At 37.8% G+C, this 18212-nt stretch overlaps 4 protein-coding genes across 9 annotated transcripts; 3 read left to right on the top strand and 1 right to left on the bottom strand.

Annotated features, from left to right (window-relative positions):
* The first annotated feature begins 47 nt into the window (after positions 1-47).
* LOC147172171 (urokinase plasminogen activator surface receptor-like) lies at positions 48-5022 on the top strand. Of its 3 annotated transcripts, none has more exons than XR_015095381.1 (6): positions 48-117; positions 207-326; positions 1418-1564; positions 1647-1757; positions 1834-3526; positions 4726-4782. XR_015095381.1 is itself a non-coding variant. In XM_086078603.1 (6 exons), the coding sequence occupies exons 1-5, from the start codon at positions 72-74 to the stop codon at positions 2040-2042; spliced, it is 633 nt and encodes a 210-aa protein (XP_085934729.1). In that variant the 5' UTR covers positions 48-71; the 3' UTR covers positions 2043-2049; positions 4726-5022. The 3 variants fall into 3 exon arrangements, 2 of the variants coding, with proteins under 2 accessions (XP_085934729.1, XP_085934728.1); XM_086078603.1 differs by having other exon boundaries at positions 1834-2049; positions 4726-5022; XM_086078602.1 differs by lacking the exon at positions 4726-4782 and having other exon boundaries at positions 1834-4216.
* Positions 5023-5097: 75 nt separating this feature from the next.
* Positions 5098-6632, top strand: LOC147172170 (ly6/PLAUR domain-containing protein 3-like). Its single transcript, XM_086078604.1, has 5 exons — positions 5098-5144; positions 5257-5373; positions 5455-5601; positions 5844-5954; positions 6033-6632. Exons 1-5 carry the CDS (start codon positions 5099-5101, stop codon positions 6242-6244), a joined length of 633 nt encoding a protein of 210 aa, XP_085934730.1. The 5' UTR covers position 5098; the 3' UTR covers positions 6245-6632.
* Positions 6633-8739: 2107 nt separating this feature from the next.
* Positions 8740-11226, top strand: LOC147172169 (uncharacterized). Its single transcript, XM_086079069.1, has 5 exons — positions 8740-8795; positions 8884-9003; positions 9248-9394; positions 10298-10408; positions 10470-11226. Exons 1-5 carry the CDS (start codon positions 8750-8752, stop codon positions 10667-10669), a joined length of 624 nt encoding a protein of 207 aa, XP_085935195.1. The 5' UTR covers positions 8740-8749; the 3' UTR covers positions 10670-11226.
* A 1090-nt stretch (positions 11227-12316) lies between these two features.
* On the bottom strand, positions 12317-17866 carry LOC147172168 (myeloid cell surface antigen CD33-like). 4 transcript variants are annotated; one of them, XM_086078827.1, is made up of 12 exons: positions 17790-17866; positions 17421-17498; positions 16945-17337; positions 15038-15334; positions 14323-14422; positions 14194-14226; positions 14087-14119; positions 13980-14021; positions 13213-13248; positions 13069-13134; positions 12562-12589; positions 12317-12479 (listed from the first exon to the last, which is right to left on the bottom strand). In XM_086078827.1, exons 2-12 carry the CDS (start codon positions 17464-17466, stop codon positions 12417-12419), a joined length of 1137 nt encoding a protein of 378 aa, XP_085934953.1. In that variant the 5' UTR covers positions 17467-17498; positions 17790-17866; the 3' UTR covers positions 12317-12416. The 4 variants fall into 4 exon arrangements, with proteins under 4 accessions (XP_085934953.1, XP_085934952.1, XP_085934954.1 ...); XM_086078826.1 differs by having other exon boundaries at positions 13217-13248; XM_086078828.1 differs by lacking the exon at positions 13980-14021.
* Positions 17867-18212: the final 346 nt, after the last annotated feature.

The raw sequence follows: 18212 nt of genomic DNA, 5'->3' as shown, positions 1-18212 counted from the left end.
TCTGGAAGGAGATGACTCCATAAAAGTATAACAGATCCAATGAAAAGTCACTTGCTTGCCATCAACACACAATGCATCACCTGCTGCTATTCCTTGGGATTTTACTCCTTCCTAAAGGCAAGTTTTTTTTGTGTGTTTAGCTTAATATACTCAACTTCTTACTATAACTAATGTCTTATTGTGATTTTTCCCCCTGTGATTTCCAGCCTACACACTGAAGTGTTATGAGTGTGCAGCGGGAAGCTCAGGCACCTGCATCGACACGACAAAAGAGTGCCCTCCACTGGCGACTCAGTGCAGTGCACTCAGAATAATTATGTATTCAGGTACATCCATCCATCCATTTTCTGAACCGCTTATCCTCAGTATATGTATTTAATCTAAATGTATTACTTATGTATTTGTTATATTGTTAGATAAATTGATTCTGAACAGCTCCAGATGGTCGTCATAACACGGTTGTGTGCTGTTATAGTCTTCTTGGTTGCTTCTACGCTCTTGTCAATAAGGGACAAACCCAAATGTTTGGTTTAATCTTTTTAAAACCAAAAACTTGGCTTCAAATGGATAACACAAAGCAACCCCCAAAATTGGGTTGTGAGTTATTCGTTTGATGTGTAACCCAAGAAAGGGTGTGTGTGTGTGTGAGGGGGGTGTAACCCAAGGAAGGGGGTGGGGTGGTGGATGGGTGGTAGGTTATTCTTTAGAGTCTAAAGAATAACCTACCACCTACCAGTGGTGGTAAAAGTTGGTCTAAAGTTTAGACCAACTTTTTGGTTTACAAAGTAAATAAATTACCCAAAACATTGGGTCGACCCCCACCCCAATTATTATTATTATTATTGTGTGTGTGTGTGTGGGGGGGGGGGGGTATTCTTTAGACCAACTTTTTGGTTTACAAAGTATTTTTTATTTTTATTTTATTTGTTATTTTATTTTATTTTTTGGTGGGTTATTCATTTGACACAAATGTTTTGTTTAAATAAATAAATCAAAACGTTGGATTGTATGGATTGGTCCCCTTTTTATGCAATTTGAGTTATTTCTTACCCACATTTTTGTTTTTCATGCACAACCCAAAATGTTTGGTCGGTCCCCCAAAAAACGGAGGTGTTTTGTTAAAAAAAAGAAAAGAAAAGAAAAAGGTTGTTTGGTGGGTTATTCATTTGAACCAACTTTTTTTTGGTTGAAATAAATAAACAAAAACGTTGGGTTAGTCGCTTTTTGACCCAATTTGGGTTATTTATAACCCAACTGTTTTTAGAGTGTATAATTTAGTTTTGTGCTATTAAAACGTGTATTAAGCCAGGTAAGTCCCCACTAAAGGCCCAAACACGGCCAGCCACTGGTGTCATGTATTCTTGCTTGACTTTAATTGAGCTTTTATGTTGTGTGTGTGCATCATTTTTTTTTGTAGGTGAGTCAGTTATTGCAGACATCAATGGGAAAAGCTGCAGCTTCACAGAACACTGTGCACAAGCCTCAGTCAATTTCGGAGTGACCAGGACCGTACTCACCAACCAATGTTGCAACACGGACCTGTGCAACCGCCTTCCTGCACCCGGTAACGCAGTTGTTTTGCTGACTGGAGCTTTTTTTTTGAAGATGCCACCAAACTGTCAGAACTAAATGATTTTATCTTGCAGACTACAGCAAGGCCAGGCCCAGTGGTCGGAAATGCTTCACCTGCAATGCGCTACAGTGCACTGCCACTCTGGAATGTCAAGGCAACGAGCACCATTGCATCTCAACGACAGGTAACTGCAATACCAAGCTCCCCTTCACTCTGAAAACATTAACACGAAAGCACACAAGTTTGACTTTGTGTCTCAGTGGACATCAAGGGACAAAAGACAACCATGAAGGGCTGTGCCTCCAAGCAAATGTGCACCAATACGGAGCAAGTGGAAGGCCTCATTGGAACCCAAATCAGCTGCTGTGAGGGCGACTACTGCAATAGTGGCAGCAGACCAAGAGCTGGCTTCCTGCTCTTGGTAGCGCCACTGCTCTCTTTGATCATGCACTGTAACAAATTCCTGTAAATTTACGGTTAGTAGCTACAACAACCAGTATCTTACTGTTTTTATAATGATTATAAAATATCATTACATATTCATCCCCACATGTAAATTAACAGTTGTGAAACTATTTGTCACTATCCATCCGCATCTTACTGATGATTGTGGTCTTATGTTTCTGTTTTGATTATACCACTTCTTAATTAATTAATTAATTAATTGTTTTTTTTACAGTGACTTTTTTGCTTGTCATAATTATTTTTAAAATAGTCCTTTTCTGGATTCCATTTATTATAAATTTACTGCATGTTTTTCAAAACATAAAATAAAAGCAAGATTACCACACGCACACAAAAAGACAGATTCTGGTAAATTCTGTTCAAAAAAATTTAATTGGGTGAACATTTTCAATTTAGTAGGTAAACAATAATTTATTGTAAAAAAACAACAACAAATGTAATCATTTACAAACAACCAATGTTCACCATCGTAAAACATCCAAAAATGTAAAGGTATGTAACAGTGTCAGTTTCCGGCATGTGCATTTTGTGAAACCATACAGGATGCTGTTGCTGGGATTTCCACGTCAACAGTGTGACAATTTTTTTTTTTTAATATATTATTCTTATGAAATAGAGGGCTCAAAATGTCTTGTATTTAATATGATGCGTTTGACATTACAGGGTTAAATCACCAGTAAACTCTCGCCTAGGGTGCCCCACTGGGTTGGGCGCTGTAGAAAATTAAAGGCTTTATGATGATGGCATTTAAGATTTTTTTTTCCTTTTCTCTCAAGTCAACCAAATCCAAGTTGAATGAGTGTCAGGAAACAGAATGTGGTAAAACCTATTACAACCCGGTCAATCTCACTTGTCTCTGCTTTCAATGAAAACATGAACTCACTCAAGTTTGACAAAAAGGGTGAACTTGTCAGAGGGTGATATCCCTCCACAAAACCTGACCTTGCATGTGATTTCATTGTGGTCGTCCTTCACTTTAGGTTAATTAAAAAATATTAATAATAATTAAAAAACTAAAGTAGGCTTACTACTACTACAATACTACTACTACTATTACTACTAATAATAAATCCCAAATAAAAACAGGCTGAAATGATTTTGTGCTAATGCATATGAAGTGAAGAAGAGGACGGGTGGGAGTTGTCTAACAATAAAACACTCCTTCTGGAAAAAAAGATGACTATATAAAGGGGTTTCCCCGTTATATTGCCAAAAGTCGCTTGATTGCCATCACACGTCATGCATCACCTGCTGCTACTCGCTGGGATTTTACACCTTCCTAAAGGCAAGTTTTTGTGTGGTTTAAGCTAACTTATAGATTCAATTTATTACTAAAGTGAAAGTAATGTGATTTTTTGTATTTCCCAGCCTACACGCTCAAGTGTTATCAGTGTTTAGGGGGATTCTCAGGCACCTGCATCGAGAAAATACAAGACTGCCCTCTACAGGCGACTCACTGCATTGCAACCAGAACATTTGATGATTTAGGTCCAGTATCTTCATATTTTATACTGAGCATGTGTGTCATGCAGTGGTGGGCCAGCAACAGCAGAGCCTTCTCTGTTAACCTAAACACTATGAGAACCCGTGATCTACATTTAAAACCTACATTCTAATATTTTGTATTATTCTCCCCAGTATGTGGATGTTGAAATTATTGGGTTTTTTTTGGTCCACTCAGCTTTTAACCGGTGTGTTTTGCCATATCAATCAAATCTTCCCACATCCAAGAGAATCATGAGACAAAATTTCAGTATGAACCTGAACCACATAACATAATCTTTGCAGGTGAATTAAATTTGACCTTCTCTAAGCTTTTCAATGCACGTGTACAATTTTCAGTGCTTTTTGCTCAACTTTATGTTATTTAACAAGCATGGATGAATTAAATTGGACCAAGACATTTCATGATTACAATTTTAATATATGTTCTAAATTTACAATATAATATATATATTTTTGAAAGTTTTTCCATATTTCTGTTAATTAACATAAACGTGGAGAAATATGTTTACCTAATTTACAATATGGTTATGTTTTAGTTAATTGATACAATAATTTTGTCGTGATTTTTTTAACCTCATTTTAAGTTGAAAAGATATAGGCTACTATACACGTTTCCAAGGAGTGTAAAACAGTGAGGTAATGATTTGTGTTGAGGACGTTTTTCTGCCACCAGGTGTCTCCGTCCGTGGTCTCCGTTGTCGTATTCTACAATTCATAATAAGCCACACATTTTCGATGGAAGACAGGTCTGGACTGCAGGCAGGCCAGTCAAGTACCTGCACTCTTTTACGACGAAGCCACGTTGTTGTAACGCAAGAATTCAACAACTCGAGAACAAGCGAAATCCTTTTTCAGCTATTGTTAGATGCAGCCATTTTTGCTTTGTTTTTTAAGGGACCATCTACTGAATTTTAATATCCATTTAGTTAATTCAATAGACATAGGGACTTACACATAGACACGCACATAGTGTAAATTAGGACAGTGAAGAAAGGGGGGAAAAAATGGGCAGAATTCTCACTTTAAAGTCAGAATTAAGTCACTTATAAGCAATTAGCCTCACTAAATATGATATGCTAATCAGCAAATAGACAATTGTATTCTGTTATGCACTCTTATCAATCATTTGACTGAAACCTACTCAGTAGATGCCTGAATTGTCCTTTACGTTTTTGTTATAGACATCATCATCATCATCATCATCATCATCATCATCATCATCATCATCATCATAAGCAACCAGTTCAGGGTGTACCCCGCCAACTGCCCCAAGCCAGCACCCCGCGACCCTTGAGAGGAATAAGCGGTTCTGAAAATGGATGTATAATAATAATAATAATAATAATAATAATAATAATAATAATAATAATAATAATAATAATAATAATAATAATAATAAGTAAATAAATCCCAAATAAAAACAGCCTGCAAATGTATATAAATTAAAGAACAGGACGGGTGGGAGTGGTCTAACGGTAAAACACTCCTTCCAGAAAAAGATGACAATATAAAGCGGAAACGCATCCAAAAGTCACTTGATTGCCATCACGCGCCATGCATCACCTGCTGCTCCTCGCTGGGATTTTACTCCTTCCTAAAGGTACGTTTTGTGTGTGTGTGTGTGTGTGTGTGTGTGTGTTTGCGTGCGTTCAAGACCATTAATAGCTTCAACTTACTAAAGTGAATGTATTGTGATGGTCTGTGTTTTCCAGCCTACACGCTCAGGTGTTACAACTGTCAAGCGGAAAGTCCAACCAACTGCTTGTCCGGCATACAAGAATGCCCCCTGCATACTCAGTGTAGTGCAGTCAGATTGAAAACGTATGCAGGTAGAGTATATTAATATATACCGAGCATGTGTGACTTTGATTGAGCTCTTGTGGTGAATGTTTTTTTTTTTTTTTTTACAGGTTTGTCCGTTGTTTCAAACGTCAATGGGAAAAGCTGCAGCCCCGCGGGTGTTTGTGAACAAGGCTCGCTCAATTTCGGAGTTTCCAGGAGTGTCATCACCAGCCGGTGTTGCAACTCGGACCTGTGCAACAGCGCTACTGCACCCGGTAACGCATTTTTTTGCCTTAGTAAAATCAAATGTAACACACAAATCAAATGTCAGATTAGGCCAATGTGCTGTGTCAATCAAAAGAGAAATGAAAATTGAGTTGGAGAGCTTTTTCAGAATTTTGCCATTCTGAATCAAGCGTATTGTTGTTCTGCACTCACCACCAAAGTCCTTTCAATGGACTGGAGTCAGGCGAGTAAACAGTGACTCATAGTCCAAGTAAATAATTTAATCTTACAGACATCAGCGTGGCCAAGCCCAATGGTATAAAATGCTACACTTGCAATGGGCTACAGTGCGATGGCACTCTGGAATGTCTCGCTGACGAGAACCACTGCATCTCAGCGTCAGGTAACCGTCCTGCAAAACTCTCTTTCTCTTTGAAAACATTGCACATGGAATGCCCTCTAACATGACTTTGCTTCTCAGTGGAAAGCGGGGGCGAAAATATCTATTTGAAGGGCTGTGCCTCTGAGCAAGTATGCGCCAGTATGAATCTACTGGAACGCTACAATGGAAGTCGCCAAACCATCGTTGGATTCGAATGCTGTCAGGGCAATTACTGCAATAGCGGCAGCAGACCAGCAGTTGGCCTCCTGGTCTTGGTCGCGCCACTGCTCTCTGTCATTATGTGGCCTTGACACACAGGCCAGTTCTGCTGTACTGCTGTATCATCCTTGCAGCCAAGTTTCAGGGTGTTTATCTTTATTTAGAATAATCATTGTTTTGATCTCCAATGAGTTATTTGCCATGAGGTGCCATACTTCTCCAGTGACAAGAGCATGAGAGCGATAATGCTAAATTAAACACACCTGCTCCCCTTTCACACTTGTGATTTTTTACTTTTTCCACTAAGGGGTGTACTCACTTTTGTTGCCAACAGTTCATTTTGAGTAAATTGCAAACTGACTGTTTATTGTATTCGCTGTATTAGCAAAGTCTGCTGTCTAAGAAATCAAGGAAATTAATTGTCATCTACACACCGAAGAAACAAAGTTCACATTGTGCAATGAAATTCTTTTGCTTGCTCACTAATTAAAGTAGGTGATGATTTTTTTACGAGTGGTGTACTCACTGTTATGTGATACTGTAAGCATAACACAGATTGCAGATAATTAAAGTGAAAATGTGAAAATATGTTTCCTGACTGACTTTTGCTCTTGACTACTCTTTTACAAAGGGTTATAACTCTTTATAATTGTAATACCACTTTTTTTCCCCCCCTCTGCGTGACACAATGCTTCTTTGTAAACAATTACTTTGAACACTTATAAAGTAGACAATTAGGTGCTTGCGAAATGTGGAAATCATTTGTTGCAATCTAGTTCCTTATTTACAATCATAAAACATAAACCTAGTCAAGTGGCAGTTTATGGCATGTGCATTTTGTGCTGGGGCGTTGGTAGCATGGCCAATAAATATGAATAAATTAATAATGAATAAATAGATAAAAGATGAAGATAGGGGAAATTATTTTCAACTGTGTAATGCGTGACACGTCAACCATTTGCATTCATATGAGGAGTTGCGCCCCTTTGTGGGGTCGTCCTCTCCAGAAGTGATGCCTTTTCAAAGTTCAGGTTCATAAAAAGCCACTTAAGGCATTCTTGCCGATTATCGTGTGAAACTCCCGAAATTCAACCCTGCAATGGTTCCCGATCCCGAGCAATAATTTCTCCAGTTAATCTCAACATTTTACAGTGAAATAAACAGTTTACATTGTGAGGAATATTGGACACAGTATCTGGCAACACACTGCCAACATGGTGATAAGGCCAATTTCAAAATAAACCTGACTGACCAAGGCCTAGGAACGATTTTATTTTGAAGGCTAACTTTGTCCTGAAATCACAAATGAAGGGCACTAAAAAAAAAAGACTTAATTACACTGACATAGTACTATTGTACGACGCTTGTTGCTAGCGTTTAGCGGCGGCTAACAGCGCTAGCAGCTAACAAGAATCATCGGGTTACGTTTCAAAGTTATCTTATCAATCATTTGATTGATCGATTAAACCTACTCAGTAGAAGCCTGAGTTGTCCTAATCTACACTTTTCTGCTTTTAATACTCAATTAACAATGATATTCCGTGTTTCACCCCCTTTATATACAGTATCAGATTTTTAATTCTAGTTGGTAGTTGATACAGTTCAAATTGGTAGCATATTGGTCACATTACTGTTTTAATATTATTGCTTAAAAAAATAGCATTCCCACATTCCATCTTAAACAGCAGCTTACTGCTTTTTTTCCCCATCTGCTTAGCAAAATTTAATTGTACTGTATCTAATCTATGCTGTATGTGAATTAGAAAGAAACATTATGTTGTGATTCTGTTTTTAGTTGGGTCACATGTGATATTGTCAGTTGCTATGCAGTTGCTACGGTGCTGTATATGTCATATTGGCCTTTATTTTGTCATATAAAATTGAGCATAGCCCTAACTGGAGTTGACACGTTTGTCCGCGAGGTTTCTTGGTTAAGTTCTTTCTTTAAAACCATCTGCATCCAGCCCTGCTCTCTGTTACTTTTTATTTCTTTGAAAGACTTTGTTTTTCAATTCCCATGTCCTGCATGCTTTCGGGTCCGAATTCCGCTCATCACCTGACACATTATCTTATTATGCAGTACATTTATAGTAGACAAACAACGCGTGCAGTATGCATTAGGTTTTAATTTTTTACTTTTAAACCATCATTTGTTTTAAATTAGATTTAAATTGCCAGCAAAGTCTCATCTAGGGTGCCACATTGGGTACGGGCACCTCGCTTGATGCCCATGCTTTCAATGAAAGTATAAATATGTATTACTAATACGCCATGGCTTCTATCCGTCAGGCCTTCTTTCGGATGTCAATGTTGCAAATGATATCATGTGATCGATGTAACCTGTAATAATGTGTCCGAGAGGAAAACAATGAATAAAACAAACATTAATCACTCACTTTTGACAAAAAGAGTGAATTTGTCAGCGGATGAAACAGGCTGCAAATGTTATACCAATGCATGTGTATTTTTTTTAAGTGAAGAGGAGGATGGATGGGCGTGGTCTACCCGAATGCTAAAACACTCCTTCTAGAAGAAGATGAAGATGACTACATAAAAGTGAAACACATCCAAAAGTCACTTGCTTGCCATCACGCATCATGCATCACCTGCTGCTACCACTTGGGATTTTACTCCTTCCTAAAGGCAAGTTTTTTTTTTTTGGTGCATGTAAATAATAGATTCAACTCATTACTAAAATGAATGTAATATTGTGATTTTCTGTCTTTCCCAGCCTCCGCGCTGAAGTGTTATGAGTGTGCATCGGAAATCTCGGCCAATTGCAGCGGCAAAATAAAAGAATGCTCTCCATGGCAGACTCACTGTAGTGCATTCAGACTAAAAATATATTCAGGTACAGTATGTTACTATTATTACCGTGTGGGCCAGCAAAGCCTTCTCGGCTGACGTAAGAAGAAGCTGTGATATATATTTACAATCTAAATTTTCATATTTTCTTCTCATGAAATTGTAAGAATGTATTTCCAGATGCCTATTCTCTCCATATCGTAGTGTTTTTTGTTCAGCACTGCTTCCGGTATGTGGATGTTGTCCCTTGAATTTGATTAAACCCCAACGGCTTGCGCAATTTGCTACAGACGAGTCCGTTTTTATCGACATCCGTGGGAAAAATTGCAGCTTTCCTGAACACTGTGCCCAAGACGCAGTCAATTATGGAGGGCCCAAAATCATCATCACAAACCAGTGTTGTGCCACCAACCTGTGCAACAGCCTTCCTGCACGAGGTAACACTTTTCATTTATTTTTTTTAATTTTTTTTTGCTTGAGTAAAATGTAGCATGAATCAGACGTCGGATTGGCCAAACAGCTGTGTTAACGAGAAGGGAAATGAAAACTGAATGGAGAGCCTTTTTCAGAATTCTGCAATGAAACAAGTCTCAAGTATTCAGATTGTTCACTCAGCTGCCCTCACCAACCGTGTCCTTTCAATTGTGGGGTAAAAAAAAAAAAAAGTTTACAGAACTCATAAACTGTTCAGGATGGACCTAAAATACACAATCACTTTTACAGATGAATTTTTCAACACACCAAACTTTCAGTACTTTTTGCTTACCCTGCTGTTAGTTAACAAGCATGAATGAAAACTGACCACCACATCTCTTGGTTCCATTACAATTGGTATTTAAAGAGTCATGCAGTTCATATAGGCCTTTATTCCGTCATACAGAATTGAACATGGTCCTTGCCGGAGTTACTGAATGACACTTTTGTCAGTACGTTGAGGTTTCTTCGTCAAGTCCTCTTTGAGGTTTCTCTGTGTCCAACTCCAACCCGTTCAAGTTTCTTTGTCAAGGCTTCTCTGTTGTTATTTTGGATTTCTCTGTTGTTACTTTGGATTTCTCTGTTGTTACTTTGTATTTTTGTCGATAATGACTTTCAGTTTTTTTTTTTTACTTCTTTGCTTTGCCTGCGTTTGGGTCCAAATTCCGCACCTCAAGTGACTCTACTTTTTATTTCTATACTTTTCTTAAAAAAAATAAATCTTTAACTCTTTTGTTTGTACTGTACTTTTAATTATGAGAAGCAAATTTTTGCATGAAATGCGCAAAATAAATAAAGCTGCCATCCTTTTCCTTTTTAGAGAACTACTGAAACAGGAAATGCAACGAAATGATTTTATCTTGCAGACTACAGCAAGGCCAGGCCCAGTGGTCGAAAATGCTTCACCTGCAATGGGCTACAGTGCAATGCCACTCTGGAATGTGAAGGCAACCAGTACCACTGCTTCTCAATGACAGGTAAACCAGACTGCAAACTTCTCTTTTGTTGGATGCCCACAAGCATGACTTTGTTTCTCAGAGGACATCAAAGGCCAAAAGACAACCAGGACCAGGAAGGGCTGTGCCACTAAACGCACGTGCACCAACGCGTACCAACTTAAAGGCATCATTGGCCAAATCAGCTGCTGTGAGGGCGACTACTGCAACAGCAGCAGCAGACCAAGAGCTGGCCTCCTTCTCTTGATAGCGCCACTGCTCTCTTTGATTATGTGGCCATGACACACAGGATATAGTCTTCACTACCATGCTGCAGCTCAGTTTCAGGGTGTTGCCTTCTTATAGCCCAGGCCATCTTTATGAGCAACATTTTTTTTTTAATCTCCAGAGATTTTTGTTTATTTATTTATTATTATTATTATTTTTGCCACGAGGTGCCATATTTAGCTTCTAGCGATCGGTATGATAGAGCATCACTTAGGGGTGTGCTCACTTTTGTTGTCAGCAGTTTACACATTAATGGCTGTGTGTTGAGTCATTTTGAGGGGGGAAGTGTCATTTCTTCAGCTCAGCTATAGGAGAATAAAATAAAACTAAATATTTTACGAAAATGTGAGTGATGTACTCACTATAATGAGATCAAGTTTGTACAGCAAAACACACAAAACAAAGAATATAGAGTTTAAAGAATTGAAGTGACAAATTGTGAACATGTTTCCTGACTGACTTTTGCTCTTGTTAGTGGGTGTGCATACATACAACATATTATTGCAAATAATTTTTTTAATAATTAATATATAATAATTATATTAATAATATATTAATATTAATATATATTAAGGGTTAGGGTTATATTAATATATTATATATTATATATTATATATTATATATTATATATTATATATTATATATTATATATTATATATTATATATTATATATTATATATTATATATTAACATTAATATTAATTAATATATTAATATATTAATATATTAATATATTAATAAATTTTAACCCTAACCCTAAACAATTGCTAAATATGGAAAACATTTGATGCGATTTAGTTTGAATAATTTACGAAGAACCAACATTCACCATCTTACAACATCAAAAACTGTAAAGGTGTGTAACCACTAATCAGTCGCTGTTTCCGCCATATGCGTTTTGTGCGACCACACAGGATGCCATTGCTGAGGTGCTAGAAGTGTGACCCAAAAAATAAATACATAAAATAAAAATAAAACAAAATAAAAAGCAAGGGGGAAACGGTTTTCTACTGTGTAGTGTGCATGACATGTCAATCATTGGCAATTTTATGAGGAATTTGCGCCCCCTTGTGGTTTAGTCCTCTGTAGAAGCCTTTTCAAAGTTCAGGTTCATAAAAACCCACTCAAGCGCAACCATCAAAGAAATACAGATGGCAACACTTTTAAAATGATTGAACTATCTAATCCCCAACACACACATTCCAGAAAACAAAGCCAAAATTATTGCAATAAGTATCCTTTAAGTATTTTTTTCATTTGTTGCACAAATGTGTTTTATTTTTTCGGCTTACTTTTTGCTGTTATTATTATTATTTGCTTATATTTCAATACATTTGAAAGAAAAACTAAGTGTGTGTGTGTGTTGTTGTTTTTTATCGCTGTGTATGGGTTGGTGGTGAGCACAGGAGGGGGATGAAGCACCTTGCATACAGGACCATCCAAGCGAGAATCATCGCTGTATGTAACATTTTAGCATTGGCATTTAAGTCGAAAAAAAACTTACTGGCTTTGGGGACTTTTGGGATGAGCAGTGAAGCTGAAAGCCAAACTTTCCGATTTGTAAAATACCACACATCAGCTGTCAGTCCTTATTCCTCTTTTTATTTTATTTTGTCATCATTATTCATTCTCACTTCCAATCAGTTTTTTTTTTGTTTCCATTTCACCTCATTTTTTAAGTCATTGTTCTCCCGAATATATGCAGTAAAAGCAAAAGAAAAATACTCTATATTTCAATTGACAAATGATTTCAATTCAAAGTTCAACAGTTCCCGTACACGTTGAGATCGGCTGTATTCTCGTAATCGTCAGCATCAGAAATGTCCTGGGAGAGGTTAAGAGATGCTACTGTCACAAACGTGGATAGTCATCAAGGCTTGTGGAATTATTAAAAGCAAGGCTCTTACCGGTTTGTAATTGCAAGATCTCGGCTGGCTGTTGGCCAATATTAGGAAGACACACACACACACACACACACACACACACACCCCCCCCCCCCCACCCCCCCCCCCCCCACACACACACACGCACACACACAAAAAAAGCATTAGAATGATTTTTATTTTTATTTTTTTGGACATTCGATTGATACTAAAGAGTATTAGGCTACAATGAGAAGGAGAAAAAAAATCAATCCATATGAATAAAGTTCTAGGTAGTAGGGATTTTTTATTATTTTTATTATGGGATTAAAGTTTATAATGAAATATTTGTTTAACAAGAACAAAGTTCAAATATTGCAATTGCAAGGAAAAAAATTCTTGACTTTGTTCTCAAAACGAGCATTTCATTCTCACAACATTATGACTTTACTCAAGTCATTTTACAAATGTAATATTTCATCATTATCCTTGAATAACAAACGTTCTTATTCTTTTCCTTGTGGCCTGAATACCGCTTCAACAATTTGGTACCTTTTTGGAGATGCCAGACGAGGTTTCCAGCATTTCTGTCCAGCTCCAGATGTCGAAGTGTTTGGCCTGTATGGATCACATTAACAATATGACACCATTACGATTGGCTTCACGTATACATTTGTTTTCCTTTGACCCACTTACAAACGCTTCAACTCCACCATGTTGTCTCTCGGCCTCCTGCAATAAATCATGTCGTGAATAATAAGTGCACAAAATAGCCTAAACTGCAATCTAACACTTGTCTGCAGATCTCAAATCTCTTAAATCATGTATCAGTTGCATTTCAATTTGAATATTGTGCACTACTTCATTTATTTGGGTATTTTAATTCAAAAAGGGAAACTCAAAAAAATTGATACACGGAGTGAAATGTTTAAATTGACCATTTCAAGAAACTTAACTATTACATAAACAACAAACAAACTGTGTTAAGCTCCCAAAAATTAAATGACTCTGAAAGATTGTCCCGCAAGCTAAATGACAAAAATAATAGAAATCCTCAAAAGCTCCTAAAAGAGATTATTTTCTGGCTGCACAGATTCACCCATCGACCTCAGTCGTTCATTTACACGCTCTGGGTGGAGCAACCCCAAAATGTCTTTCCTGTCAAATTCGGCCTTGCGATATCTGCACCAATCGGGCCTTTTGCTGACTTAGTTAAAAGAAAAGCAATTGATTATTTAAAGTTGACGTTGAACTGGTACAGCTGCGAAGTCATTTCAAGAGAAAACGGCTGCAAATGGACCGGCAGCTCGGAATAGAGAACAGAAACTACTCAAATCGAGCATATCTATAAATATAAAAACAGCTGTCCTTCCTTTCTGCACAGGAGGGACTGCACATAAGTAGACCGTACAGTATGGTTTCTTTTAAATTAATATTTCATCTTGAGTGTATGTGCGTCTTGCCTGTGGTTAGCTTGGGCTAGTTGCAAATGATCCGACCGGGTCCTGCAAATGGGTTGAATTTCATGAAATGCAAATGGACAAGTCAGGACAAAGTCAAAGCCTCTCACCTGCGAGACAACCTCGAAAGCCGGTTCCGTATGCTAAATGACAAAAACAATAACATTCCTCAAATGTATAGCACAGCGCTAGCAAATGGATTATTATTAGCGCTCACCTGTATTGATCTTGCAGTTCTGCAATGCGCCTCCTTGAGCAGAGAGCACACAAAACGTTTTTTTTTAAACAAAAACTAGAATTTAAATGAATCACTTTGTTCCTTAAAGATGTTTCTAACATGTCTCACTTGTATTTTGTTGCCATCGCAATGCAGAGCCCTCCGAAGAGCACAATGATCCCAACTGCTACTACTGTAGGAATGATGATGTGGTGATGGTTTTTTGTGCCTGAAAACACAAACTTACTTTTACGACCCTAAAGGAAAGACAATCTGAAAACAAGACATGTTCAAACCAAAATACACACAAAGGCTACAAAGTTGAACTCGCATGCAAGAAAACAACAAAGCAAGAACAACTCAAATCGCCTTTCAGCGAAATGTTACAAGCGGCCATTTTGTTTAGTTTTTTAAAGGGACCATCTATTGAACTTTTATTTCCATTTAGTAGCATCAATACACGCATAGACTCACACACGGCAGCACAGATAATAGTCTAAAGTAGTCAGTCATTTAGCATGGCATGCTGTTAGCAAATAGCCTCACTCAACATGGTATGCTAATCAGCAAATTGGCAGTTTTATTCTGTTTTACTTATTTTTCCTGCTTTTAAAAAGCAATCAAAATGCTATTCAATTTATATATCTAATTAGTAGTTTGAAGTGTTACAGTTTTCCAAAGAAAAAGTACTTAGGTTGTTGCATTCTATTAGTTACCCACTAGATGACACTAAATTCTACACACAACCAAATTCAACCAAATGTCCAGAAACTAACTGTGGTCAAACTTATTAATAGACAATCTCAAATGTCTCTGCTTTCAACGAAAGCATGAACTCACTGACGTTTGACAAAAAGCGTGAACTTGTCAGAGGACGACATCCCTCCATAAAAGGTGGCCGTGCAAGTGACATCATTGTGGTCATCCTTCGCCTCGGGAACGATGATGAGGATGGACTGAACCTCCCAAAAGCCGGCGTGAATTTCTTTGACGACCGTGGTGGCGTCGTGTGAGTTGCCCATGCTCCATCTCAGCAAGGGCGGGTGGGTGGGGCAAGTGTAGGTCACCGAGCAGACGACGGTGTAGGGACGGCTTTCGTTTGCTGTGTTTGCGTAGGACAGCGTGGGTTTTGGAGGGTCAGCTATAAAAGTAAATCAAACAGTTCATTCTACAGGATTATCCTGATGACTAGGGATGAACATTTACTGAACTTGCCTTCATTGACTATGAGGAAAATCTATTCCTTTGGACGCACGGAACTGCCAATTCGGAGTAAACATTTTTGACTGGCAAATACGTTTAGACATATTGAACGTATTAACAAATACTTTCGAACATACTTGTACTTGAAAATCAGTTGTAACATATTTGCAAATACGTTCGAATGTACTTGTAGGCTAAATGCTAAAAATGTTTCATGAGGTATGTGCATAGTCAGTGGCATTATGGGAATAAATGGAAATCATACACTGCAGACATAACATATCATACATAAAATTTACAAACTGTTTACTTAATTTTTTTACTGTATTGGTATAATATAGGCCAAATGCTAACAAATAATAAAAATAAATTTTAACTCATTCACTGCCATTGACGGCTATAGACGTAAAAAAATTTGTTAGTTTAACATTTTTTTCCACTTTTGTTAACAAGAGTATGAAAACCTAGAAAAAAATTATTGTACATTTAGAATAGATATAAAATTTGTGATTAATTGTGAGTTAACTATTGAAGTCATGCAATTAATTACAATTAAAAAATGCAATCGCCTGACACGATTACAAAAAAGAGAAAAGATTATTAAAAATTAGGGCCGTCAGGCGATTAAAATTTTTTATCGTAATAAATTGCATGACAAATTTTCTATATGTTCTAAATGTACAATAATTTTTTTTATAGGTTTTCATACTTTTGTTAACAAAAGTGGAAAAAAATGTTAAACTAATAGAAATAGTTCAAATGAATTTTGGACGTCTATAGCCGTCAATGGCAGTGAATGAGTCAAAAAAAAAAAAAAACCTAACTAGCGCATGTGCAAATCAATACCACTTGGCATTATGGGGGGATGGGGGGAATGTTTTTTTTTTTTAACATTTAGTCTACAAGTATATTGGAACATTCTTAGCAAAAATGTTTACTCCCCATTGGTAAATGTAAATGTTACTTCATTTATGTAGCACTTTTTCACCTCACAAGGCCCTCAAAGCGCTTTTGTGGCGGCTGTGGCTCAGGGTGTAGAGATGGTCGTTCAGTAACCAGAAGGTCGGCTGTTTGATCCCCGTTCTCCCCAAGTTGTGTCCTTGGGCAAGGCACCTCACACAAATTGCCTCCAGTGCTGCTCACACTGGTGTATGGAAGGTGCGAATGTTTGGTGGTGGTCATAGGCGCACACCGGCAGCCACGCGGGACAGCTGTGGCTACTTAAGTAGCTTACCCCCACCGCAGTGTGACTGTGTGAGTGTACGAAGAACGTATCCACTCCTTTGTAAAGCGTCTTTGAGTGTCTAGAAAAACGCTATATCAATTCGATGCATTATGATTATTATTCAAGGATACTTCGGTGGTCCCAATGGCATGATTGAACCCACAACCTCTGGGTTGGGCGACAACCACTCTACCATTGAGCCACGCCGCCCCCAGGAGTTCTACACGTTCTCCATTAATGCACATTATCCATACAATGGAATATTTGGAATTCTTGATTTATGCCCATCCCTAATATAGATCTAGAATTCCATGCGCACTTACGTAGCATTTTCAACTGGACGCAGTCCTCCACAAACGAGAATTTGTCAGGGTTGTGGCTATCGCCTTCCGTTGGCGCTAATTCAATACGGAAACAGAAAGGCCCGTTGTCATAGTCTTTGATTTCGGTCATCTCCAAGCTGCAGTTGCCCTGGCCCAAATGCCCCAACAACCGAGTGCGATCTCGAAAGTTCGCTAAGACGTTTGTCTCATCCTTATGGTATATGCGTTGGTTAAGTTGCGCTTGATGGTGCCAGATTCCTCTGAGTCTGGAGCTGGGGAGTTGATCTTTAGGATGGCTGAAGGAGCAGGGTAACACCACACAGGAATTGACCAAAGCGTCAATGTGCTTTACAACGATAGCCTTCCATACGCCATTGAAAGCACCATGACAAGCTGGAAGAGAAATGTTGAAAATGATGCTCATATAGCTGACCCGATATAAGAAGGAGAAAGGAAATAGTGGAAGAATCCGTTACCCGTTATAAGCACATGCAACACCATCAGCCTTCTTCTAATATTCATATTTCTATGATCGGATTTAGCGGCAACGAAATCTGTGAGAAGAAAATATGAATCACATCCAAAATGCATTATAGTTTGAAATATGTGCCGCTTTATAGAAGTGATTTATATTATTATATAGCACCTGTAACACTCTGCTTCATTGCGTCATTTCCTTGCCATCTGTTTCATTTTAAACGTGTTGCAACCACTTAGAATTTATTTATTGTGTATATTTATTGAATTACATACTATATGACACATTCGGTATGCGCTGGAAACGGAACAAAAATGCATTTGTCATTAAACTTGTGAAATGTGTAACAAATATTTGACATTCTTACCTGCTGGGGCTTCTTTTTGGCGGGTGGATTAATTAGAACAAGGAAAACTCTTACGATGATATGGTCTGCGCGTGAAAATCTCAAGACTGTGACTACGTGAGGAAGGTTTTAAACAAGATGACAGCGACAAGAAATGATGCAAATGAATGGGTGGTCTCAATTCTTAGTCAAATTTCATCTTCCTTCTCATCTCAGTCCAGCATAATTAGAGTTTAAGCAACAGTGGTTCCGTAAACTACACTACAAATTGTTGGTACGACTACACGCCAATTTTCAGGAAATTACAGCACACATGAACTATTTTACTTTCCTTTGATAAACCGACCATAGCACAAAATTATTGGAATACAAAGTTGATCAGGGAGCAAGCTATTTTTGGAATTGTCATTTTAAAATAGTATTTTGGGGATGGAATGATATTGT

Source organism: Leptonotus elevatus, chromosome 6 (assembly GCF_054856555.1).
Source record: "Leptonotus elevatus isolate MCC_2025b chromosome 6, RoL_Lele_1.0, whole genome shotgun sequence".
Taxonomy (NCBI): Eukaryota; Metazoa; Chordata; class Actinopteri; order Syngnathiformes; family Syngnathidae; genus Leptonotus; species Leptonotus elevatus.
Note: the sequence above shows the minus strand (reverse complement) of the source record. Positions and strands in the feature narration are given on the sequence as shown.